This window comes from Copadichromis virginalis, linkage group LG10 (genome assembly GCF_057382275.1).
Source record: "Copadichromis virginalis isolate Kocher_CV1m ecotype Utaka linkage group LG10, C_Virginalis_male_GT1.1, whole genome shotgun sequence".
NCBI classification, from domain to species: Eukaryota; Metazoa; Chordata; class Actinopteri; order Cichliformes; family Cichlidae; genus Copadichromis; species Copadichromis virginalis.
The window spans coordinates 27,226,403-27,253,394 of record NC_140627.1 but is presented as its reverse complement, the minus strand read 5'-3'; the positions used below and the strand labels follow the sequence as shown (position 1 = coordinate 27,253,394).

Sequence of the window (26,992 nt, the reverse complement as noted above, 5' to 3'; positions counted from 1 at the left end):
AACTCATTACACCTTTCAAAAACAAGATCTTTAAAAAAGCAGCTCTTCAAAATCACACCTTTTTATTTTTGTTTGTTTAAATAACATATTTCGATTCTTTCACAGTTAGTTTTGTATACTATAGATCACACCTGGAGTCATCCCCCTCACTTGAATTTCTTTGCCAGTAGATTCGTGACTGAAGCAGGGCTGCGCTGCTTTTTTATTACTCTGAGCAGAAGCTTAACATTACCCATCTGGCACCGGGGTAATCAAGTTTTGATTTCGATTCTGATTTGATTGATTCTCAGAGCTGGCTCTCATGGAATATTCAGCTTCTGCCTTATATTTTGATGCTGTTGAGATGAATATGAATAATCTTAGGTACGAACTGCTACAAAGAGAAATAATTCACTTTGTAGTTAGTTTGTCAGCAGCTTTATGTTTGTGTCTTTGACAACAATAGTGGGCCTGGGGAGATTCTTTACAATACTGCAAATGACAAGTGAGACAAATGATCAGCAAATCTTTGTTCTGTTGTGTGCAGCGCAAAGTGTTTGGTGTGTACTTACTGGTACCCACTTTTGAAAGTGCAATTTCCTCTCAGTCGATCTCATGTCACAACTCACATTTGTGCAGTGATTAAACCTGATGGCTTACCTTTACTAAATCTTTATTTTTAACTTCCATGGTTGGCTCTCATCAAAGAAACAGTCGCACTCGACACTTTCAGCCACCACTCCATCCTGGAGATACTGCACAAGTGCCCATGTAGACACACAGACTGAGAAAGTGGATCTGGGAATAGCTATCTTTCCCACACTGCCTGAACTCCTTTTTGTTGTCTTTAGTGTTGCAGATATGATCAGTTGGTTTTGGGCCAGTGTTTTTAGTCTTAGGAGGCATGGGTATAGCATGGTATCTGGGATCGTACTAGATGAGAGAAGGAAATGGATATGTTGTTGTCTTTGTATCTACCTCCAGCCTCTAAAAGCAAACATAGTGGTTTTTCATGCCTCTGCAGCCTGTGTGCTGGCTTGGAACAAAGGCTGGTTCATTCATGTGGCAGATGCAGTGTTTTACTGCAAATCAATATTTGTGTGACTTCTTGACCAAGGCATAAAGGGAATATTATTCACACTTTGAACACATGTATGAAATCAATACTTGTGACTGTCCTTGACCATGATGATTGCAGCATTTGTTTCCGGTTCAATTTAAGAACCAGTGTTTACATTTTTTTTGACGAGTAGCATAGTTATGCCAGTACCTCTCTACCGATCTATCTCATCTACACCATTGCCTAAATGCATCAAGTTGCTGCCATGTGATTGGCTGATTTGCGAACAGGTGTACCTAATAATTTAGCTGTTCTTATTTGTGGCTTTGCACTGTTCATGTGGACCATGCATTTCACAGTGTCTTACAATGTGTGTAAATATGATGAAAGGGACATTTTGGACCCTTAACAGCATTCCTGAAATGTTTTAGTCAAGCATAAAAAAAGAAGAAGAAAATACGGTTGGCCAAAACACTGAGAACCATATTGGTTTCAAAATGCTTCTAAACACAAAAGCACATTGTGTGTCTGGATGCGGTGTTCACTCTCCTCACTCCAGAATTATGCCTGGGGTAAAGCTTCACACCATAATGATGATGCCTTTACACATAAAATGTGTATAGGAGAGAAAGAGCAGCAAAGGTCTTTGATGTGACATTATCTTCTTAGTCATGCAGGTTTTTCTGCAATGGCGAAACTGTAGCATTACGAAACAATGCCACATTGTGCTGTGATGATAGTTGGCTACCTGTCTATGAATGGCAAGTCCTCGCAAACCATTCCCATGAATCTCCTGGTGAGAATTGAGCTGAGACTGACTCACTCATTTGTGTGAAGTGGCCACATGCTGGAGGCTCCGCGGGACTTCTCTGTCAAGCTCCGATCACGATTCTGTGGTATTTCTACTTCACAGGCTTTGCTTTAGTCCTGCGCCACATATCATTGAAGATAGGAGTCATATATTAAACCATGTCACTCTAAAAAGTCATGAGATCCCTTGTAGTACAGTGGAGCACTGGCGAGTTAGGATTAGCTGATCAAGCCTTTGAAAATCAATTCAAATTTGTTAGGGTGCATGCAAGCGTTTCTCTCTGCTCTTTTTAAATCTCATCTCTGTCACTGTAGCTTTAGCTGATGCTGAGAGAAGATGTGCATTAGAGCCTTTATGGTATTATGTATTCTTAAGCGTCTGTAAACAGAAGTCGGGATGCAAGAATGCTTCGGAGTGGCTTAGTTAGGTCGTTTTTATAAGGTGAGCAAACAAATGTTAAGTCCGCGTCTCGCCTAATTTAGTTAGGATTTGTCCTTCTTTAAGAGTTCAGTTTATCTTTCACTCTGCTACTTTTTCTTTTATGCTGCCTTCAGGTGCCAGCTTTGTGCTTTGAGTGTCAAGTGTCAGAGAGGAAATCAGATACACAATTCACTAACAACAAAAATGGAAGTGTTGGTAGCAAAAGGTACAGTTTTGCTTCCTAGGGGTAAATCGCAAATTATAAATAAGGGAAAGCAAATTCCAGAACCAACGTGTCCTTGCTCAGCAGTGCAGGTTTCAGTTCACAACATGGTGCAAAATAAATACATACGCCACAAAAGACGCATATTATTTCTTCTGTGAGTTCCTTTGCTTTGTGGGTGCAACTTTAAACTCAAACACATTTGCACATTGAGATGTTGCACTCTAGTGAGCATAGAAATTACATACAAGTGTTTGCCTGAACATGGTTGTTCCTTTGAGCAGGCATGGCCATTTCACTTTGAGTCTTGCCTTATTGTGTCTCAGCCCCGTGTCACCGTTCCTTTCGATTGAACCAGAGACTAATTTATATTTTGTCCTGTCTTTTTTTCTTCGCCCAGCTGCCATTCAGGTGGAAATTACTCCACCACAAGGGGAGATCAGCGTAGGAGATTCCAAATTTTTCATCTGCGAAGGTAAGAGTGATCTTCCTACATCCCTCATTTAACGCGGCTTGATGCAAATGTCACCTCATCTAGCAATATTGGCAGTATTTATTGAGGTAATTTGATGAAAGTAATACAAGTTAGGTTAAATAATGAGATTGGTGTACTGGTGGAGGAAAAAAGAGAAAAAGATCACAAGGATAAATTGACGGGCTTATTCTGTGGAGGTGGTGGGATCTGAGTCATGTAAGAAATAAGACATAGAAGAGGTGGGAGAGAGGTGCTATATGAGAAGATAATGAGACAGAGGTCTTACATTCTCTCTGTGCATTTGTCAGCCTGTCTGTGATACAGATGCTGCTTACAAAAGACAGATCTGCAGTCTGCCATTACACAACATCTTCTTACATTTAAATAACGTCCTAATTTTCTGAATAGAGATTATTCATTCATTTGGTCTTATTAACCCAGGTTACTTCTACACTACAAAACAAAGCTGATGGGGACTGAATTAACAGCATACCCATAGCCCTTACGAGGGGTCGTCCAGTATGAAAATTCAAAGCATCTCTCTCGTTATCCCGTTGATGTGAGTTACAATCATGCTGGACAATGAATGAATTGCATTTTCTTGAATTTGAAATAGAAACTTCAAAACACTGCACAGCTACCTTCATAGGACTTATGAGTAAATAGTTTATTGAACCACCTGTAGCCGGACTAACTTGAAATAATCATTTCCTACATGACTTTGTCTCTCGACAGTTGTTCTGAGGTGTTTGTGCTGATAAGCTGTATTTGCTTTTTGCAAACTGCGGTGCATTATGTCAAAGCATCTCCACTTCTCAGTTCTCCAAAGAACACTTCCAAACATCCCATACTTGTACTGTCATGAACTTTAATATTTCTTATGTTGGCTGAGACCTGCTGAATCCGAGATGCAGTTTCTCTGAGCATTGCACGGTTTGATCTTGGGGTGAATTTGCTGAGATGTCTGCTCCTGGGAATATCATGGCAATGTGTTAATTTACAGCTGAATTTTACAGAGGTGCTCACACTTGCACATATCCAAGTCAACAAGTCTATTTGATTTTCAGCACCAGGCAGCTACATACCCAATTGTTATGGAAGGAGTAGTGGTGGACTGTTTTTCACAGGAATTACAAAGTCCAGTCAAAATTTTCTTTTGCATACTACATGCAATCAATGTTTTTTTTTTCTTTTTGAAAAAATAACCACTTCTCTCCCACTAATGACCTGTTGTTTCACTGCTTTTAGCAGAATGTTTCTGTAAAAATGAAGCCCTAAAAGCAAAGATGGGTGTCTGTGTGTGGAATATGAAGCCTTGACATTAAGTACTAAGTGATTTCATTCTTTGTTCTATGAAGAAATTTTTGCATTCGTTTGAACTCGAATTCCTCCGTTTGAAAAGGGTGTCAAAATACATTTAGAGCTGTTTGTGCTCCTTGAGAGAAGAGATAGTATTAATAATTTTCAGGGAAACAAAAAACTGCCTCTGCTTGTACTACTGTTTATAAAAAGATGAATAATGTTGAAACGTTGTTTGATTTTTCTTTTAGTCAAAGTTTCCTCCTACTGAATAATCCTACTGAGGAAACAGAAATAATTCATATCTCCCTTTTTATGTTTTGCTGTGTCTGTTTAGTCTTTGGCTTTACATAACATACACTGGATGAAAACAGATTGTGATTTCACAGTAATGCTTCCAAACCATCTTCAAACCAAGAATTCTTAATTTCGTTTTGATATATTCTGTTCAAATTACGATTCATTTTTAACAATTTTTATTCACATTCTCTAATGAGAACAAAGTCTAGCTCAAACCTTAATCAGCTCCACATATGCATTCATCAGGGAAATAAGGAACTACAACTACTTTATTCCAACATGAACAGATGTGAAGAATATGAATGCCAGCAATGACAGTTCTTCCCCAGGTCATCACACAGTGCAGTGATCGTTGCAGTAAATTAAGTTTGAATTTTAAATTAAGATGCACACACTAGCTTTGTAATGTGATGTAACAGGCCCATGGCATCCTCTACAAGTTCATGCTCAGAGTCATATCTTTTCTTGCAAAGCGGGAGGCATATCTAAGCTATAGCAAAACATCAAAAGCACCAAACAAGATAACAGATTTCAGTTGCAATCCTATAGGTTCTGACTATTATTTACAGGCCACTTGTGAAATTCTTAAAAAAAAAAAGTTTTGCTTTTCTATCTCATTATTTACTTTGTTATTTTCAGTGGTAGGAGATGCTAAAGACATAGACTGGTACGCCCCCAGCGGTGAGAAGATCCTTCCCAACAGGGCAGACATTTTTGTGAGCCGCAGTGATGAAGCCACGTCGACTCTCACCATATACCACGCCACCGTGGACAGTGCTGGCATCTACAAGTGTGTGGCAAAGGATGGAGACAAGGAAGCCCAGGCCACTGTCCAAGTAAAGATCTTCCGTAAGTATGACCTGGTTTTGCAGTCTTTACAGACTTTACCAGTGAAGAGTGTTATTTTTTCACATGTTGGTAGTCAACATTACTGCATAAACTGTAGTAACTCAGCCACTATCAACGCTCTCTTTGAGTAATGCATTTCAAATAGAGAGAGCCAGTGTTTATGTTATTAAAGGTAACCTGATTTCCAGCTCCATACTGTTATTCTCAGTCTAGCTTGGCAAGCTGGACTTTGGTGAGTTTATCCACTGTATGAAACCAGCCGTTTAAGCACCGTCCCTTTAAGACAGCTTTCTTCCGACTGGCTGCCCCTCTCATAAACAGAAGATTTAAACAGCAGGTGTGAGGGGTTGCTGTTCTCCCAGCCAGGGCTGTGTGAAATGACCATAATAAGAACTGAACTATAACATACTGGAAACTGAGCATTTAGCTCACTCTGAAGTTTTTGGCTCATGGGGATTATTTCAAATATACTGACCTAATTATTGGAAACTTTGGTATGTGTAATATAAACACCAAAGTGAACCACTGAAATTGAAAATGTGTAAGTTTTCACCTTTACAAATGTCACTCTCTGTGTTAATACATATAAAAATGTGTAATATGTCCATTCCCCCACAGAAAAGATCACGTTCAAGAGTACTTCCAACCCGCAGGAGTTCATCGAGGGTGAGGATGCTGACATAGTCTGTGATGTTGTCAGTTCACCACCACCCACTATTATTTGGAAGCACAAGGGCTCCAAGATCCAACCTGCCAAAGATGGTGAGTCTGTTCAAAAAAAAAGAAAAAGAGGGGAAAAAACACCCCACTGCTTAGCTGCTTTCTCACATCCAACCTGCCTTTCCATTCCATCTTCTTAACTCTGTGAGCAGCCACCTTACCTCCCTGCCAATGCTGTTTGCCAGTTCATGCTTTCCAATCAATTTGCCACACTATTCCTCATCTCCCTCTCCTGCTGCCCATCATCTATGAACAAAGCCAACCATTTTCCATTGGAAAGTAGTTTTAGACCTCATAGATGATGCGTGAACATGAAAATTGTATTTTTAGGCCTAGCAAGAGGTGGTTATTGTCACTAGAAAATGTGTCTGAGGGCACACCTGAGTTTAATTTTGCCAAATAAAGGAAAACTATAGTTGGAAAAAAAAATCTGAAAAACTCAGCATGGTTTTTTTTTAAGGAAGGAAAGTGTAATCTAAGAAAGCTTCTGCTGTCACTAACAACAATAACAGCAAAAAAACCCTGTAATAAAACCTACCCAGATTTGCTAGTTTAGAATCAGATTTTTTTTGTTGCTTTGCAAATCGTAATCATAGCATCTGTTTCGGCAATGATGAAGTAAAGTTCAGCCACAAAAGCAAAAGTTACTTAAGTCTGACCATCGTTGGTGCTCTGTGCATAAACAGTTTGCAAACCACCTCCATCTCATGTTCTGACTTCAGGTCATACCTGACACATTTGATGCCTTCTCTTTCAGCAGAGCTTCCCAAAGTGTGGGGCCCGCCCCATAGGGGGGGCACAGAGCCATTGCAGGGGGGGGCGTGGTATGAAAAGGGAAAAAAAAAAAACGCGTGGACACTGCTAGCATGGGGCGCCCACACAAACGCAAAGCAGGAGGTGAAGCATAGCTGAATAGGTTTCCAAACCAACCTCATTCTAAGCCAAAGACTAGAAAATATGGTGAAGCTTATCTTCCCTTTGGTTTCACCTGCACAAGTGCCAAGGTAGGTCTCCCCTGCAGAATTGGTTTTCCCTTCGTCGGGAGCAGCGCTGGGCTGTTTAAATCACGGACAAACAGTATCCCACAGTTGTTTATGTTTTTAAACCCATTTTGCACAGAGAGGCATTTTTTTGAAAAATGTATTGATAGCAATGTTGAATATTATTACAGAGGAAAAAAACAACTACATATAAAATAATTGCACCGTGACGCATCTGCCTTTGTAAATGGAGGGACAGTAACTGCGTGTGTATATGTAAGCGTGTAAAACCTGCAGATAGTCAGATTAACAGTAACAATATTTTGTCTCTATCTGCCATTCTGCAATTCATCTCATGTAAACAATAACGTGCGCACAGCATGATGTGAAAAAAGGCGCATACCTTTGACGTTGCGTGACGAACTCTGTATTCCTCGTCCACAGGTAAACGCAAAAAGGAGTTTTTAAAAAAACATCTCCGTTTTCAGTGATTCGAAACGCCGTTTACGTGCGGACGAAAGGTCCAAACGCATAGAAACAGCTGCGTTTTTAAAAACACCCGTGTAGGTGTGGACGTACCGTAAAAGAGTTGTTTATTACTACCTGTAATTTATTGCAGTTTACTTGTATTTGCTTAATTGTTTACTAAATGTTTGAGGTATGAAATACATTTTTCTTGTAAAACAAAGGGGGGCCTAGCAAAAAAAGTTTGGGAACCACTGTCTTTCAGGGTGGTGAGATCTTACTATTGCTCCTCATGTCTCACTCTGATTTTGTATGGATTGCAGACTTAAGGACCCACACCTAGGACCCGCGAGAAAGAGATCTCAAACAAAAAGCGAGCTTTAATCACTTATGATTTCATATAAACAACAACAGATAATGAAAGACGATTTAAAAGAAAAATGATGGAATCCAAAAAAGCCAGAGAATGAATCCAAAGAAGAAAACAGACAGCACGAGAGGAGAAAAAGAAGCATAAAAAACACAGGCAATGCAACAAAGAGAAGGAAAGGGCTCTTTATACACTGCACAGCGATTGCGGATCACACACACGGCAAAGGAAGGAAATGTAGATGAAAGTAATGCAGAAAAATCAAACAAACAGAGGCTCAAAACCGAATTGAAACACCAGAGAAAATTAACTGTTAAAGTAAAGCAGGAAACAACCCTAATCACACAGAAGAGACAACTAATAGTAAACACATTACAGAGGAACAGTGGGGAGGCAAGAACAATAATAATAATCATAAACCCACAACAACAGAAAAACTGGAAGCAGGAAATCCTGAAACGCATAAAAAAAGACCCTCCCCCCCCCCAGCTATCAGGATCCTCTTATCTTTATAAATACACACATACATTTTAACAACATTTTTAACCTCTAACTCTTTCTTAGTAAAGGAATTTTGTGTTTCGGGAGTTAGAGGTGTTTGATGTACACAATTGGGTCTCGTTCTCACTGCGCACGGGCGATCAGAGATGTAGCTTTGATGTAATTGAACATCTATTTTATCCATATGTCACATTAGTATATCAAAAAACACTATAAAAACTTTTCAAACTCTTCTTGTATTATAATCCCTTTATCTGTTGTTTGTCCTGGGTTTTGAACCATTTCTGCTTTGCCAGTAAGCACACAGAACAAAGGTGTTTAGCTCGGCTGTGGAGGAAACTGTGAGCGTGCACATACCGAACATATAAAACTGTAAGTGTTGCTGAACACTTTGCCAAAAAAATCTAATCTAATGTAGCTGCTGTGAATCCAAGCTGTCTTCTGTGTAAAATGAAATTATGAGCTTTTCAGCATTTGGTCTCTTCTGCCCAAAAATATGAGGAGGGCCTAAATTCATGTACAATATTTGGTAATCATTTAATCTGGCAATAGCTTCCTTCTTGGGAGGAGCATTGACCAAATTGGTCCAAAACAGCCATGGCTTAGCAAGTTCAGTGAAAAACTAGGATCTAGTGTGGGAGCTGGACATAAAACAGGAGTCTGGGTTTTGTTTCACACTTGAACCGGGGACTATTTTAACCTTGAAGTAACCCCTCCCTCGGTGACCGCTGGAGAGCCTGGAGTCACCACACTGTTGTGCTAAGCCTGCCTTTGTTCTTGGATTCTTGTCAAGGAATGTGTTTTTCACTGGAAAAGCCACTAATTGTAACCAACACTGAAAACTAAAAACTGCTTATGCAATTTTCTTCAGTGCAGTCGCTGACCTAACCCTGTGCTGCAAGCTGCAGAGTTAAAAATCCCAACAGCAACTCTTCCTTGTAAAATATGTCACGGTGACCTGAATAAGAGCTGTTTAACAAAAGCGTTGTTTCTTCTTAACTTTTAGACTCCTGGATTAAACTTTAAAAGCTTTTCAACATTTCAGTCATTTATTTTTTGTACACTATGTAAATGTTTCACTCCCATGGATGGTGCGATGTGGTAGGAGTCACTGAGGTGGAATTGTTTGTTCAGTAAACTGTGTAACTCTTAAACTTGATAGGAAGAACACGTCACTTGATTGAGGCAACAGTCATTACTAAAATTAATGAGTCCCCTGTGTAAATTGTGGATTTTAATAAGTGCTGGATAGTTTTTCTCAATAATGTGTGAAAAATAACACCAGGTTTCTGTTAAGACAGCTCGCTGTGTTACTGTGCATTGTTTAATTAGAGCTGCAACTGTTTGTCAAGGATCTGGGTTTGATTAAAACATTGATAAAATATGTTTACTGTAGCCAGAGAGTCATGAAGCTCTCTCATCTAATAATTTGATTACCAGGAAGGATTTTCTCAATCTTGCCCCAACTGATCATCTCTTAATTCATAGAAGACTTATTAAATCACGTTTCTTTTGTTCCACTGTTTTGTTGAGAATGTAATCTTCACAATCTCGAACCTTTGTTCTTTTTTCCTTTTTTTGTAGTTCGATTTAAGATCATGGATAATGGCCACCTGCAGATCCGCAGCATTAAAAAGACAGATGAGGGCAACTACACTTGTGAGGCTCGTGTCATGGCCAGGGGAGAAATTGACTTCAAGACTATGAAGGTCATTGTTAACGGTAAGCAGTGTATACACCACCTTCTATGCTCTGCCTGCCCTGCTGTTTATCAATGTGTGGCTTAACAGAGCAGGGTTCAGTAATGAGCCAGATGGCTCTAAAACCCTTAAAACTTTTTTGTTGCTCCAATGATAGTTAGATAGTTAGTCAGATCATCTAGCCATCTTTTTCAAGTTTCTGGTTTAGAGAAACACATTCAAACAACTACAGACCAGAATGACGAGAAATTGGTTTTAAATTTGTGGATTTCTCAGAAAATGTTGCAGATGCTCTGACCTTTAGTAGCAACATTATCCCCAAATTGCTTTTAAATATCAAAGTCCTTTAACTATCAGGATGAAGAATTTTGAAAAATCTATTTAAAAAAATGATTTTGGGCAATTTTCTTGAGGAAATATCACTTCTTAAAAGCTACTCTGTAGATTTTCAGGGATAATTGCATTTTTATTTTCGAACCCTTTGACTAAATTAAGAAATAGACGTGTAACTATGGGAAATATCGTTATATGTGTGTGAAATATGTTCATTTCAGCTATGTTGAAACATCCAGTCTGTTTTATCACGACTCAATGGAGGAAACTTGAAGTGCATTTTGGATAAACTTTACTACAATTACATTATCCCCATGTGGGTTCGGTAGTTGTTTAAAACAAGTCAAACCAAAAAGGTTTTTTTTTTTTGTGAACGTTTTTTCAGTGTTTGGTTAATTTTATATGGAATGTGCAAAAAGAAGTAATAAAATCATTTATAGGTTTTGAATCTACATATCTAGATTAAACCTCTTTAAATATAATTTATAAATACACATTAGTTACTTGAAATTCAAATTAATCTTGTATCTTTTTCAGTGCTTCCCAGCATCCGTGTCAGGCACCCAGAAGTCAACGCTACAGCAGACGTTGGTAAATCAGCTTTACTGGCTTGTGATGCAGATGGCTTCCCGGAACCCACCGTGACTTGGGCACAGTACGTCATTCAATCTTGTTATCTGGCTGTTGTGACGAGCAGAGTTCAGATTTACCCCGGATCACGTCAGGAGAAATTTTGAGCTTCCACAAAAAATGAAGCATTTTATTTATTCTTTTTTTCATCTTCAGATCCTCTTGTTCTTGACCTCGAAACAAGCAATATTAGTTAGAGCAATGAAATGAATAATTATGAATTACAAACTGTTATTCTTGGTGCACAGTAATCCTTCTCAGGTCCAAAACTTCAACGACAAACCAAAAAGAAACACTGACGTCAATACAAATGACCCCCCCCCCCCCCACCCCCCTAAGTGGCAATCTGCCAAGCAGGTAAAAGCAGCCTGATAAGATTAAGCTGAGATGAATGATATTTGCAGCAGAGCAATGGAAGACAAACTATGCACTATACAGTGTACTAGTACTTAAAGCACATAGAGGGCTTTTATTAATTCCAGCTTTTCAATAGAAACTCATTATAAGTCACACTCATTAGTATTCATTAGCGAGCGGGAGATTTATATACTGTTACCTTTTGCTTTTTCACTTCAGCAGTCCATTTTATGACACAATGATATGGAGAGATATTCTGATGGCTTTTTACCTCAATGATCAAAATCCTTGTAATAACATCCACAGTAAAAGGGTAAATGAGTCATGTGTTTTTGCCTCTTACTAGATAAAGGGTTGATAGGATGGAGCTACATCTGCATAAAATTAGTCTTCCTGAAACTTCATTCCATGGCAATTAGGAATTTGTTATGCTACGCTAATGGCTGCAATTTATATTTACAGGTCAGTTCAATTAGTTACAAACATTCCTAATCAAAAAGGACCTCGGGGTTTTTTATCTTTTGTGCAGCAAGGAGCATCAATTTAACGGGGACATTTTTATAAGTTCGAGGCTACCCTTTAGCAGGATGTGCGCTACCCGAGGCAGCTGTCGGGGTATCTCTGTTGTTTTTTCTCCAGCTCTCCAGCTGCTGGACACAGTAATAATAAGGAAATAATACATCTCTGCATACAGTAGCGTGACCAGACCAGATTTGTGACTTTGCTGTTCATAGCTTACCAGTCAGTCCCCTTTATTCTTCTGTCCCTGACTCCTTTCATGCAGGCTTGCTTTTGATAAAGTTAATTTTTACATGACACTTGTTAATATATATTTATAGGGATTATGAATAGGTCAACAAGCAGAATAAACCAAAGTGAGAACAAGGTGCATATGCATCTTAGCAACCGCTAATTGGTAGTAGTTCAAAAATTGGTACCTGAAATGTGTTTAATTAAGTAAGTTCTGTTGATTAAAGAGGAGGTTTACTGAGTTAGTAATGATTTTAAACATTAACTTACCAATACACCAAGCATGTGCGTGCTGGAATAGGATATTTTTGTTTGACGACCACCGACTTGTGCAAATGTATGCTTTCGGGAGACGAAATCAAGGACGTCAGCCCGAACGTGTTTTTTTTCTTCATGCAGCTGTTTGCTCAGTGCACGTTAATATTCTTGGTGCATCATTCATGTCTGAATGCAGCAGTGAGGAGAAACCTTTAGACAAAGCATGATTGCTGCTGCATGAGTAAATAAGACGACTGAACTCAAATCCCGCTCACAGCTGTCTTTCATGCAGCAGATCTAATGTGTGATCCTGAGGAAGAAGCAGGCCCTGGCTAGAAGAGGGTTAAGATGGACAGGAAGGTTGTTGGGAGGATAGATGTATGAGGCGGTGAAAAAAACATAGGGGTAAAGCTCTATTTGTTCTAGTCGCTGACAGGCCTGTCATTCACTGTCTGGTTGCTGGAGCAATGCTGCTACTCCAGGTCTACGAACACTTAATTCACTACAAAAGAAAAAAGAAAAAGAGAGAGATTCTAACCTCAAGTGAAAGTTTGGCTCCTGAGAGTAGGAGTGTTTTCTGAAATCTAAAAGAAGCATCGTCATCATACAATCGGTGTATGACCTTCTTAAAAACAAGGCTGAAGGAGACCAAAGGCAAACAGAATCTGAGGCAATGTTGGAGGTGTTCTTAGAAGCACTGAGCACAGGACAGCGTTTTTTGGTCTGCGAGGCTTTGTTGTCTGCGAGCTGCTTGCTTCAGTAGATAAAACCCCAACAGTTCTTTGTCAGTGAGTTTAGAAAATTATTCGTAGGCTCCTCAAGTTGTGCAAGTAAATACATGTGACGCGGACACTTCTCTTTTCCTCTTTTTTCCCCCTTGCTACAGTAACGGCGTTGTCCTTGAAGACGGCGATAAGTACAGCCTCAATGAGGATGGTTCAGAATTGTTAATAAAACATGTCACCAAAGTGGATGAAGGAGATTACACGTGCATCGCCAAGAACAAGGCGGGAGAGAAAGCGGAGGAAGTCAGCCTAAGCGTGTTTGGTAAGAAAATGACTCCATTTGCTGATGGTTTGCTTAGCATAAAGAACACGGCGGCTGGTTTTTTTGTATCATCTCTGACATTTCTTTGTTGTACTTTGTGCACTTTGCTGCACACTCGTATCCTTACGCAGCTGTGAAACATAAAGTGCAGTATCTCTTTATGAGGAAATTATGTAGTCCTGTGGCTCTGTTATAACTCAGTGGGGTATGAAACCACTCTGTATTTCTTGCCACAGTAATACTGAAACGTCTCTATCAGCCATGGATCAAATGGCCATGTCAAATGTGTCATTCACAGTGACGTGATCATTTGATCGCATATATTCATCTGTCAGCAGCTGATGAGTTTATGTGGTGATTTGAACCTAAGAATTTTTCCACCTCTACTATCAAACCCAGTTAATAGAAAAAAGGCAGGTGGATTAGTGGTAATAGCTGTTGATAAATGTCAAGCATCTATTAGCTGTTTAAAAAAGAATAAAGAAACAGATTAAATATTTGAAATTACCCCGCTGACTCTCGTTGGAGAAGGAGCTTTAAACCAAAGGTACCCACATTTATGTGTCTAGAAAACCAATTCTAATAACAGTTTCTGTCCTGCTTCTAGTCCAACCCAACATTACCTACTTGAGTAACCAAACTGCTTCGGAGTTTGATGATCAAGTCACCCTGACATGTCAGGCTTCCGGTGACCCAACACCTACAATTTCCTGGAGTTTTGGAAAGAAGGTCTTCACTGAAGGAGAACAGGTAGAGTTGCTGTGTGGTCATGCACCAGAAACCATTTTTTTCCAGTTAATAGAAGTGTTTTAAAAAGCCAGTGTTTTTAGGAAAAGGGGTGCTAATGACAGAGAGGTACCAAAAAATAAAACTACAGTTGTTTGAGAAATTTGCCTAAAACGTTTCTGCTCTTAAGGAACAACATGGCAAACAACAAATTAAAAAAAAAAAGTCATTTAGAAAAGATAAAGTGGATGAAAGCTAGAACAGAGCCTCCACATAATTTGCACCACTTACATATTATGACCTGCACTGTAATATACAATACAGCACATGCTCTCCAGATTTGTTGGCAGCTGTTATTAAATACAATTTTCAGAAAAAGGCTTCAATTTCAATTTTCAAAAACTCACATGGACATTTTTAAGGAATTTTGTCAGCCATTCACTGACTTTCATTTTTTTAAATTCAGCCTTGAAATCCCACCAATTATTTTCACTTCCATCACTTTTCATCTCATGGCATTAATAACTAATCAGTTGGCTATTCAACTCCACCCACGTGCTGGGAATGCAGCTAAAAGTGCTTCATACATTTCTCATTGTTACATGAGTTTGAACTTTGCACAATGAGGTTTTGATGTTGCTTCACGATCTCTCTGAACTTTTGACAGCCTTGTCTTATACAGCCCGAGTTGCTTTAATGCTTTTGTACATTTACATTGTGACTGATAGAGGAGAGAGAGTGCAGACTTCTTATGTCTCCCCACATGTTTTTAACAGCGCATCTGACACGCTACAACATCTTTTATTCATTGGCTTTTAATGGAAATTTCTTTCCTTTTTTTGTGAATTTACTATAAAAAGTGCTCTTTTAAAATTCACAGTAAATCAAACAAGAGTTTAAAAAACAAAGTGAAAATGATTTAATTGGCATTAGCTTAATTATTGCTATGAATCAGATTGTTGTGATTCCAATTATGCCACTCTGGCAAACTACTGTGATAATCCACTTTGGGAACGAGTGGGCACTTTTTTCCCAGGATGAACACGATATGAGTAAAGCAGCCACATAAGGGTTATGCATCTTTGTCATGCTTTGGCGTATATCCTAGTTTTTCCTCTTCATGTCCTTCAGGAGCACTGGAGATAACGCTGGATTAAAGCTTTGCTTATAGGATATGGTAAACGGCTTCTTAGGATGTGTAAGCTATGAACACCATTCCTTTCCTTATTTTCTCCATTGCAGTGGTCACAGCATTCTGGCAGTTGCCAGCCTAGTGAGAGAGTCTCATCCGAAGTCTATTGTCATGCTCTTATCAGCTCATTAAAATTGTATAATTTTGAAAAATCCATCTTAACGGTCTATTCTGACAATGCACATGGTGCTAGCAGCAAACAGATTAGTCACTTCAGAGGGGTAATTTTCTGTGAATGCAGTAAACAGTATTAAGATAATTACCTCGCTGCCTCCACCGGGTTTTTGGATTCGGGAAAAACATTTCATGCACTGGTTTGTGATTCAGCTTGCGTTACATACTGCCACATGTTTATATTACTTCTAAAAGCACTAAAGTTGGACACTGCATATTTCCCTGATACACAGAACAGCTGGGTTGCAGACTGGTTGCTGGCCTCGGGACATTTGCTGTGGAATAACAGGAAAAAAGCACAATTTGGCATAAAACTTGTTCCTGCCAACAATATGCTGGCATTTAATTAGGCATAAGATAAGCTGTACCCTGTCACTACAAGCAGCATTTAGCATGAAAACCCTGAGTCCATTTTTTGTTTGACTGTTGAGAGGTATTGTAACTCCTGTGAAATATGTTCCCACACAAAAATAGTTCAACAGTGTTTGTTGTCCTGCCATAGCAGACACAGTTGTTCTTCAAATGACACAGGTGTGTAAGAACAATAGAAGAACTACTCTTGGAGCTACACACTGTAAATGCAATGAAAGCACCTGTCCTGTTATTTCCCACAGGGCATAAGAGAGTCAGCTGCACAGTATTTTGGGCCATGCTGGCCTACTTCATTTAACATGCTCTGTCAGCTGGTGCATTGTGATGAATTATGTCTGAAAGTTACCATGTAGCTCATTTTCACATTAAATATATCTCTGTGAAATGAACTATTGATTTTTGGTGGAATAATATAAAACTAAAAAGACCATGGTAATGACTGTCTGACAAACTCTCTTCTAGTCATATTGTAAACATTCTCTATACTAATAATTGTAAATATCGTTGATACAGTTGTTTAAGCATTCAGACGGCTAATTGGAGAAAATATAACATTATTGTGAGACTGTGCACCAAATGTGGCAGTTATATTTACAGCAGCAGGATGATTTAAATCAATTCAGTTTTATTTATAATGCACCGAATCCCGACAGTCACTTCAAGGTGCTTTTTATCATTATTTATCTATTACCCCACAGTAATAGAGTGAAAGCTCCAGCATTCAGATGACCCCATATGAGCGAGCACTTAGTGGCAGTGGGAAGGAAAAACTCATTTTTAGCAGGAAGAAAACTCCAGAACCAGGCTCAGGGAGGGGGCAGCCATCTGCTACGACTGGGGAGAGACATGGGACAAAAGACACACTGTGCAAGAGAGCCAGAGATTAATAATAACTAATGATTAGATGCAAACAAGAAACACTTGAGTCCTAATAGTTAAGCTTTATCAAAAACGGAACGTTTTAAGCTTTACTTTTTAAATTTAATTTATAAGTTTACACAGTGTGTGTCCAAAATTTAAGCTGGGAGCTGGTTCGACAGACGAGGGGCCTGCAGCTGAAGCTCCCACTCTACTTTTATATCCTATGAAGTAAGCCTTCAATCCAAGAGCAAAGTGTTATAATGGGGGGGGGGGGGGGGGGGATATGGAACTATGAGGTCTTTAAGAATGGAAAAAACTGTAGGATATTGTTGTTTCTGAACAACATTGTACTAAAGAAGAATGTGTTATTTATTCAGTTCTTGTAATGCAGACATCTCGTTAAGTTGTTCTTAAACTGAGACGGATTTTATTTTAGACTTAATGGCAAACTTGTGCAAATTATCCGTTCACCACTCCGGTTGTGCTGGAAAATGATCAGTCTGTACATTTGAGTCAGTTAAAATATTCTCATATTTTCCTATTAACTGTGCAATTCATCACTGCCAATCAGCTGCGGCAGCCGTGACTGTATTGCGACTTTCTGAATGTAATCTTCCACCTGCAAGACAGGACTTGCATGTCGTATTCACAGTTGCCACTGAATGTCTTCTATTCACAGGCTGTCATCATCCCTCTCCTCCCTATCTATCACTGTCAGATACATTTTGATTTAATGTTGCTGTAGTCAGAAAATCCCGCTGATCATTTGGTAATAGCTGTCACTAATTTTCATTGGATCTTCATTCATCATTACTTTCCTGTTTGCCACGCTCTGTCTTCCATTCACATTCTAGTTCTACATTCATACCAGCCAGGGTACGAGAGCACAGACATATTCATAATGATGTGCAATGACAGAACAGGAATTTTTCTGTCTTCGGCTTCTTCTTTTGAATATTACTGGCTTGAGAAAAACACAGCTAATGGCGTCATTGTGTAATGTATGATTAAGACATCATCTCAGTTCAGCTGAAGGTCTTTGTGGTTTGAACGTTTATACCACATGATAGGAATCTGTACGTAGTTTATATTAATAGAGGATAAGTGGTGGAAGTCAATGTTCTGTACTTACATGAATGAGTTAATCAAGATACATACTGTAAGCCATGATGAGAAAATGTGCTGATTAGGAAACAAAGTCCCTAGGTGCCGGTAGTGGTTCTTGTATAATTAGTTGCAGTGCCTTGTTTTCCTTAGTGTGCCTCCAAATTCTCTCTTATTAGAGTACATTAATTAATAACTGGCCCCATGCAGCTCTAGGAAAATGTGCTCGAGTTTGGCATTTTGACCATTTCTGTTACTTCCTTGATTGCCAAGTTGGAAAGCCTGGCCCTCATCATAACAGTCATTTTCACATCAAGAAAACCTTGAACTAGACAATGCCAAATGTTCAGCTAGCCTTTAAGCAAGAAGTAATCTGAGAAAATGAGGATACACGTTCATGCGTTTTTAACTTTTCTCCCACAAGTAGCTACACCTTTAATCCCTCATTCCTCTGTTACCTATTTTACTCAAAATGTGAATATTTTATGGGCATTTCTTATTAAGGACAGTGCTTACTGAAGTCATTATGTGCAATCTGCTTACCTCTTCATGCCTAGAGGCTACTTCCATCTTTAACATGTTGTGCGTTGCAAAAACAAAGTAAACTATGATTGATAGCATTTAAAAGACAGATAAAAACCAGAAACTACCAAGAACGGAGAAAACGCGCTTGTAGATATTCTGGAAATTAATTGGCAACAATGTATTTGCTTGAGTTTGCTTTAACAATCTAAAACAAAACCATGGAACGGTATTTAAAAGATTCAGTCATTGCACATTGAAGCCAGTCTGCATTCGTTCTATGTGGGTCATTTCCAAAAGCTCACTTTGTTCCACTGTGTCGCTGTTTGTCTTTGCCTCTTTGCTTCTGTCCTCTCTAGGCCTCTTGGACTCGACCAGACACATACGAGGTATGGCTACCAAATATCGTAGCCTGATTCTAGATGTACTAGCCCAGACTTGCATCATAGACTACCACTTTTACCCCCACCACCTTTTTTTGTTTTTGTTTGCAGAGCAGAAGTGTTATCACTCAGCCCACATTTAATATGCACCATATTTAGTTTTGCGCTTAATGTGTAGACTAATAGCCACGTAGTACAGTTCATTTAATACATTTAGTTCCAGTATGCATTTAGACTTGCTCCATTAATTTATCACTGTTTATTTTTGTCAACAAATTTCCATGTGAGACGCAGGCATCTCGGTCTAGACCAAGTAGCTCCATTCTTTGTTTCCTGCTGCACAGTGTGGTGAATGCTCAGACTTTGCATGAAAAAAAGATGAATCCTGTATTGTTGATTGATCAGCAGCTGGACACCCAAAAAAAACACACTGTCTGCTCTGCTGTGAGCAAACTAACTCTAACTCACCAAACTCTAGCAAATAACAGAATGGATTTTAATGGTGTAGCCTTCTGTCATGGGCCAGGGGCCTGCATGTTTTTGTTTCAACTGTGCACTGAAGTAGCTGCCTCATTCAGTCACCTTGGGGCCTCATTTATACTGTGGTCTCACTAGGTCAGCTCACCCAAATGGGAAAAAAAGTCTTCCTTGCCCCTGATCATATGTAGCCAAGTAGAGAGTTTTGATTTTGTTTCTCCAGGATTTGAGAGGTTTTTTTTCAACCTCTAATACAAAGAAGGTTGACAGAATTCTGTTTGCATTGTCCACTTTTAAGGCTCATGTTTAGGTAGAACTCTTAGAATGGCATTAACAAGCATTTTTACAGGGTAAGCTTAAGGATGCCAAGTGTGTTTGCATTTTTAAAAAATCCCAAAGCACTTGAGCTTCCTGTTCTGTTGTTTGGCACAAAAGAAAAACATGCAAACTCTTGGCCTGCTGCAAAAACAATTACTACCTTTGGATAGAACTGACACAGTACAATCAGCTCACTTCACTCACCACTGTGACAAGGAACCAAGCTAAGAATTAACTGTCATATTCAGCATCCATAACACACAGATTCAGAGTTTTGACAAGTTTGTCCTAACTGGCTTCAATAACGTGCTTCAATCAGTCATAGCACTCATTTCCTGCTGATGTAATGCTGCAAAGTTTTTTCCCACACGCCTGTTTAACATAGCCTTATCCCAGCATGTGACAATAATCACGTCACCTTGTTGGGCTGTTGACTGGGTTTTAAGTTGCGTTTTATGGATCTACTGCTGTGACCTATGCTTTTATGTTTTAGCGGGAGCACTTTCACATTTTTTCTTACCTCTCTGAGCCCAGTCTAATCCAAGGGTCACTACAGATTTTTCAGTACTTGACATCCTTGACTGTGCACTTCATTACAGAAGTTCAATTAAAGACTACTTCTTTGGTGTTTTTATTGTTGCTATTACTTTGTTCTAGTGATTTACTGATGCTTTTGCTTGCTTGCTTATGTAGGAATACATGTGAGCAAAGAGGTAAGGCTAAAGACTGCATCTCAGTTGAAAGAAGCTTTTTTTTGGCTTTGTATGATGTCAATGAGAGCAGCTATTCCTTACGACAGACCTATGCAAAGACCTATATGAAGAAAGCTATCCTAAAGGGAGGAGTAAGGGATCTACATTTGCCTGTTTTAGACTGAGGGGCTGCACCTAGGCCCAGGTACTTTGAACTGTGAATCATGCAGACTACTTCAATAAATTCCAAGAATAAAGCCATAGAGTTAGATGTGAACAAACGAGCCCATTAAATATTTTTCTTGTAGGCCCACACAGAAAGTCAGCTGTCAGCGAATGTACTTATTGCGGCACAGAATGGATCGAACAGATCTTCAGTAATAGCGTCGGCCTTGCTTTCATTGGACGTTAGGTGAACCGAGCTGACAGGTGTTAATCAGCAACCCTAAAAAGCAGTCATTAAACAATTAGTCATAGAAGACAATCGAACATGAAAGGTGAAATTATGCTAAGGACAACAGCAAAGCCTTTTCACTTTATCTTTATTTCATTAAGAAGTGCACTTTGGAAGACAGTTTGACACTTAAACCAGATAAAAGTCTGATTATTATAACCTGCCTACTGACTGATTTTCAACTCATAAGAAGATCATATGACCATGTTGTTGACTGCTTGTTTTTCTTTTAGCAACTCAGTGCATGTTAAGTAAAGACAATTATAGATAAAGGAAATGGTTTAATAGAACTCTATTTACCACTTGCCTTTAGTTACCCGTCTCCTTAAATTAACCGTTGTCTTAAAATCGTAACCTTTTTCCTGCCTCAACACTTTGGAGGGCTTGAGAATGCCAAGTAGAGAAATTGCACTTACTTTTCTTGGTATACTTCTCCTTGATGAAAGATTTGACAGTGGAGAAATTAAAAGAATTAAGGACAGAAATAGATGGGGAATGATAAGCAAGCAACACAAGTCCCAGGCTGGATTAAAAGTATGAATAGCCTACCCCTTTGTATATTCATGTTCTGTTCCTTAAACCCCTGGGCCATCAGGGTGCTCCATAAATCAACATTCTAGAAATTAAAGTTGACAAGGACCACTCCCAGTAGTTTCAAAGTTAAATTTTTGGAGGAGGCACAGGTTTGTCCTGTCCGTCAGGTGTTCTCCACAAATATATATCTTCATGTGCCACGTTGTGTTAAAGGATCCTGATACCAAATTGGGAGACAGTTACTCATGAGCTGAATTCTTGATGTAGCAGAGTTCATTTTTTTAAACTGTTGGCTCAGCTCGCCGACATCTGCTTTGTTAAAAAGTTCTATTTTTAGCTGCCTAAACTGCCTCATTTTTTTCAAAGGAGGAGGTGGTTATAAAATTTCAGCATGTTATTAATACAGCGCTAACATCGTTTTATTGAGCTAGTATTTTGGGAAGATAAAGCATAAATGGCTCTTGCACCGTGATTGCTGAGAATAGCAGATCTACATCTAATGAATACACAGACAGAGCCTGTGCATGTTATGCCTGACAGTCTCCCTCTTCATGTAACACTTGCCGGACAGAATGTACGACAAGCAAAACACGTGTACAAAGATTTGCTCTGCAGATCAAATCAGTAGTGACTGCAAAATACAAGACACTGAAAAAATCCTGTCCATACATCGCCTTACAAGTCTACCACCATAATTCATTTTTGTAATTAAAATGATTTGGTTAATGAATGAATCCTGTTCAAAGGTCTCCCCTCTCCCTGCTACCTGTGCTGTATCATTAAAGCATTATTCTCTATTAACCTTTTTTCCTGTTTATATTCCACCAGTGTACCCAGTACAGCTCTTTCCTGTGTTACTGCAGTAAGACAAGATTAATGCTGCCCTTTCAAAATGTTCCAGGACACTCCCTCAGATCTTCCGTAAACAGCAGAAATATTTCTGCCACATCTGCGTCACCCTGCTCTGCAAAGAAAAGCTGTTTTTGACGTAATACTTACACAACAAATATGACTCGGTTATATACTACATCTATATTCTAGTTTACCGGCCAGAGCTTTGCACGCCGAAGCTCTAGCTAGAATGCCTAAAATAAAAAGCAAATACTATGGCACCTAGAACGAAGATGTATATCTCCTTTTTGTGTCGCCTGTGTCCCCCAAAGGGAAGATAAACTGTTACAGGTTTTTTTAACAGCCATGGGTTTTATAGGCTTGCAGTTTTATTAATCATTTCATAGGGCTTCTCTTTATTACCGATGTTGTTTTTTTCACCTACTGACTTTCACCATGCGATTTCAAAACAAATATACTTTTTGTCTTCGCAAAAACGGTGCAGAACTTGAAGCCCCCCCTCTGCTTTGGGCTTGTATTTGCATCAGGTTACATGCACAACAGAGAGAAGCTAGGATCCACTGCATTTGTTAAAAAAAACAAATGAGGTCGTTGGGCCACTTTTGATGTCAGCTGCACAGCTGTTAAGAGATCACTCTAAGTAAGGCATAACACATGCTTGGAATAGCAGTATTAGCTCAGTAGGCAGGCTAATAAATGTGATCTCTTAATACAAATACAAACCAGATTTAACAAGCTGTTTGTTAAAAGTGCAGTTATACTGTTCCAAGTGCAATTAGACTGCCTGTAACCCTGCAACCAGACTGCTAAATGGTAAGGACAGCAATCGAGTTTGCAGGTTATTAGCCAGGGCTCTGACGCTGGTTTAATAGTTATCCCAGCAATAGTTTTTCAGAGGCCAGGATGTCCAGTCTGTTGCTGTTTATATATATATATATATATATATATATGAGAAAAGAATAAATTTTAGCAGCATATTTGTAAGATTTTTATAACTAACGTTATTTTTTTTAGGATTTAAAGGAAGGATTTGTTTGCTCCTGTGGCACTCACTTCACACAAACAAAAAAAACATAGAATAAATTTAGCCTTATCAGCTAATAGCATCCAAGGAATACTAAATTCTCTCTCAGAAGAGTTCATTGCAGTTGTAGCTTTTATGTTGTCTCCATCCCGCTGTTCTTGTGGTATTTCTGCACTGCAGTTCACATGGCTCACCTGTCAGTCAGTCGTCACATTTTTTTTCTTTTTTTTAACTCTTGCTTTCTCAGTTTATAGTTCCCACTTTATCTTCTACTCATTTGTCCCATTTGCGCTAGCAAAACAACAAATACAGACTGACCCTTTAGCCCTGTTTTATATAAAACTACCTGTTTATAAGTGAGAATAATTTCTTTCTCTTCTTCTTTATAGAGCCTTGATAGAAATGTGGTGGTGCGCAGTCATGCACGGGTGTCCTCTCTCACCTTGAAAAATGTCCAGTTTACATATGCTGGACAGTACCTCTGCACCGCCAGCAACTCCATCGGCCAGGACGCCCGGCACATGTACCTGGAAGTCCGCTGTAAGTCACAAAACTCTGCCTGGCCGCACGCTCCAGTGGTTTATCTTTGCTGTCAACACAGATAACCATAAGTTTGCACTGTTATATGTACAAATATGAAACTGATAAGAGCTGCTGTTGCTGCTGACATCTGCTTAATAAAATGTCATCGTTTTAACGTTTCATTTTAGTCTGTTGGAAACGGGGTAGGAGTAGTGTCTAAAAGAATTCATTTATGGAAACTCTGTTGCTACATTTATCTTTTATAAGTTGTTGCATCAGCCAAAAAACAGTCTTCAAAGAGCATGTTAAAAGTGTTAGTTACTATTGTTAAATTACGAAAATCTGTTAACCGTGATACAATATACTGATTTATCAGGCAGTGAAGGTCAGTTTGTTCCTGCAGTAATTCATTTCTTTCCATATATGGAGCCCAGATGTTTTTGTCGATTTCTATCTGTGCTCAGGCACTGGATCTTTTTTTTTCTCTGTCTCCAAAAATGGTTTCTGACAGCACCTAGAGAACTTTCTCGGGTTTTGTTCTTTAGCTGATGGTTTTAGCTGTAGGCAAGGAAATCTATAGCACTAGCAATTTAACAGTAAGAGCAAGAGAGCATGTCTCCCCAGTCAAGAATAACTTGATACTCATGACATCGATTTAAACCACTGCTGCCTTGTGGCTGCCTTGCATGTGGAAATCTTTTTCTCATCTCACACAGATATTTCTCCTCATATGCATGTTTAATGCTTATTCAAAAAGGTGTCTCTAGATGGAAGGTCTCAGTGTGACACCAAAACCTTGAGCTGGTTTCACAAAGAGAGGATAGAAAAGCATTTAGACATTAAAGAGGCAATGTGTGCTGTCAGGTGTAGCAAACATTAGATAAACTGTGCTTGGTTTGTCTAACATTACTTCATTATTATTTAGTTTATACCAAGCTGTTAACAGTATCAATTTTCAATTCAATTCAGTTTTATTTATACAGCGGCAAATCACAACACCAGTCGCCTCAAGGCACTTTATTTTGTAAGGTAGACCCTACAATAACACATACAGAGAAAAACCCAACAATCATATGACCCCCTATGAGCAAGCACTTTGGCGACAGTGGGAAGGAAAAACTCCCTTTTGCAGGAAGGAACCTCCAACAGAACCAGGCTCAGGGAGGGGCGGGGCCATCTGCTGCAACCAGTTGGGGTGAGAGAAGGAAGACAGGATAAAAGACATGCTGTGGAAGAGAGCCAGAGATTAATAACAAGTATGATTCAATGCGGAGAGGTCTGTTAGCACATAGTGAGTGAGAAAGGTGACCAATGTTATCGCAGATAGTAACAAGATCAGTTAAAGTCCTTAAGGGTGAGGGTATCATCTTCAAGCCCATTCTCAAATTAGCTGATGCATTAAAAATGACTTAACAGCACAAAAGAAACAAAAGCAAACTTCCATACGTCTAAATTTAAAATAACATTCTTATAACATTGTGTCGTAAGTGTTTTTAAATGTACTACAGCAGTTACAGGTAATTAAGAACAACTCTTCAGGAAATCAGGTATCAACCCTGCTTTTGGATCCTAGTTCTTACTGATGTCTTTTTAATATCTATCTTCTTTTATTTGATATGAAGAAGCCTCTAAAAACAATCTATGGTCATTGTCAGCCTCTCTGGCTTTCCATTAGCACTACTCATGTGCAGTGTCCCTTTAAGCTCAGTTTTTAAAACCTTACAATGTAGCTACAGCCCATTGGCTCATAGTTTGCCACACATGAAGAATCAATCAGAGGCGAACTAAGATTTCAGTTCAGAATCATCCAGAGCGCACAGCAGCATATCAATGACTAACCTCGTGTTGTGGATGGATCATCTCAGATGTTCTCTTGACTGAAGTTTGGTCATTTTTCAGCATCTTCCTTCTGTCATATGGTTGCATTTGTCTCAGCCCATCAGGGACAGTCACATTACCTTTGATGGAGAGTTAACATTCATCATCCATCTTGGCATGGTACCAGTCAAAAGGTACACTCAGGGGTACACAGCAGATTTTAAACTTCCCTTTATTTTTGAGCAACAGTATTTGAATATACTCCATAGTGTAGCTGACGTTGTTTCACGTAGGACTAAAAATAAGTTCTGGATCTTAATCGTGGGCATTTTTCACATCTGTCTTTGCAGGACTGGACATGTTCTTTGAAGCTTGCAAGAAATGCTGTAAAGCCTAAATTGTACTTTCTGCAGCTGGTCAACCGTGAGAGTCTGTGACACTCCAAGTAAGGGTCAACAGTGCGAGACTGTTGGCCCTTTTGATCTTTAGGGCGGTGTACCAGGAGAATTACAATTTCAACAAGTTTGATTTTTTTATATAGACACTACAAAGCTCCAGTGTGCTACAGCAGCGGTCCCCAACCTTTTTTGCGCCACGGACCAGTTTATGCCCGACAATATTTTTCACAGACCGGCCTTTAATGTGTCGCGGATAAATACAACAAAATAAAACTAGTACTGGTACCGAAAAAAAGAAGATTTATTCATAACACACTTGAAAAGACCCAGGAAAACAGAGTTAACGATTAAAACGATAACAAAATAACGCTGAAAACCGATAAAAACCCTGAAAACCATACATTTCACATCTGAGCCTCAACTCTCGCGGCCCGGTACCAAACGACTCACGGACCGGTACCGTTCCGAGGCCCGGGGGTTGGGGACCGCTGTGCTACAGCACCAAGAAAAAACAAAATGACCCTAATAGTACAGTGTATGTACCCTGGTGATGGTTTAATGCTCCATCAGCACCAAACTATAAACTAGTGCTTTGATGTGTATAAAATTATACTTGATCTCATTTTGACGCCTATCAAATGTTACTTAATTAACAAAAAAAAGAGAGAGAGAGAGAGAGAATGAGAGAGGGAAATAAGGCCAATGGATGCTTAATTGGATTAATATGCCCCTGTGCTCAGTGCGCTTGTAATTTGCTTAGAGATATAATCACAATTCAGCATTGATAGAGATGTTTAAGGGCTTGCTAGAGTAATCATCAAATTATCAGGTAGCTGATTTACTGTTGCCAAGCAATTATCGATAAGAAAAGGTGCTTTGTCGTGGGCACAGCTCTCACTCACTGTCCCCTCTATCACCGCTCACCCACTCACACATTGGAGACGTTATCGAAGCATGGAAGTTCCTATCTGCCTCACAGCATGATCCCATTAGCTAGGCTGAGCATGTCTAGGTTTGTTCCTGAAGGACTGATAGGAAAGTG

General features: G+C 39.2%; 1 protein-coding gene across 5 annotated transcripts in view; it reads left to right on the top strand.

The window, feature by feature from the left end:
- Positions 1-26,992, top strand: part of ncam1a (neural cell adhesion molecule 1a) — a 277,809-nt gene that overhangs the window by 192,783 nt on the left and 58,034 nt on the right. For 3 of the 5 annotated variants that reach the window (XM_085470930.1, XM_085470926.1, XM_085470928.1), the window contains exons 2-10: positions 2,894-2,968; positions 5,207-5,416; positions 6,035-6,178; positions 10,037-10,174; positions 11,023-11,140; positions 13,367-13,527; positions 14,135-14,277; positions 18,838-18,867; positions 23,602-23,752. In XM_085470930.1, the coding sequence (XP_085327056.1) occupies positions 2,894-2,968; positions 5,207-5,416; positions 6,035-6,178; positions 10,037-10,174; positions 11,023-11,140; positions 13,367-13,527; positions 14,135-14,277; positions 18,838-18,867; positions 23,602-23,752 (1,170 nt within the window). The remainder of the gene's footprint in view (positions 1-2,893; positions 2,969-5,206; positions 5,417-6,034; positions 6,179-10,036; positions 10,175-11,022; positions 11,141-13,366; positions 13,528-14,134; positions 14,278-18,837; positions 18,868-23,601; positions 23,753-26,992) is intronic. The other 2 variants (XM_085470927.1, XM_085470929.1) reach the window with 1 other exon arrangement.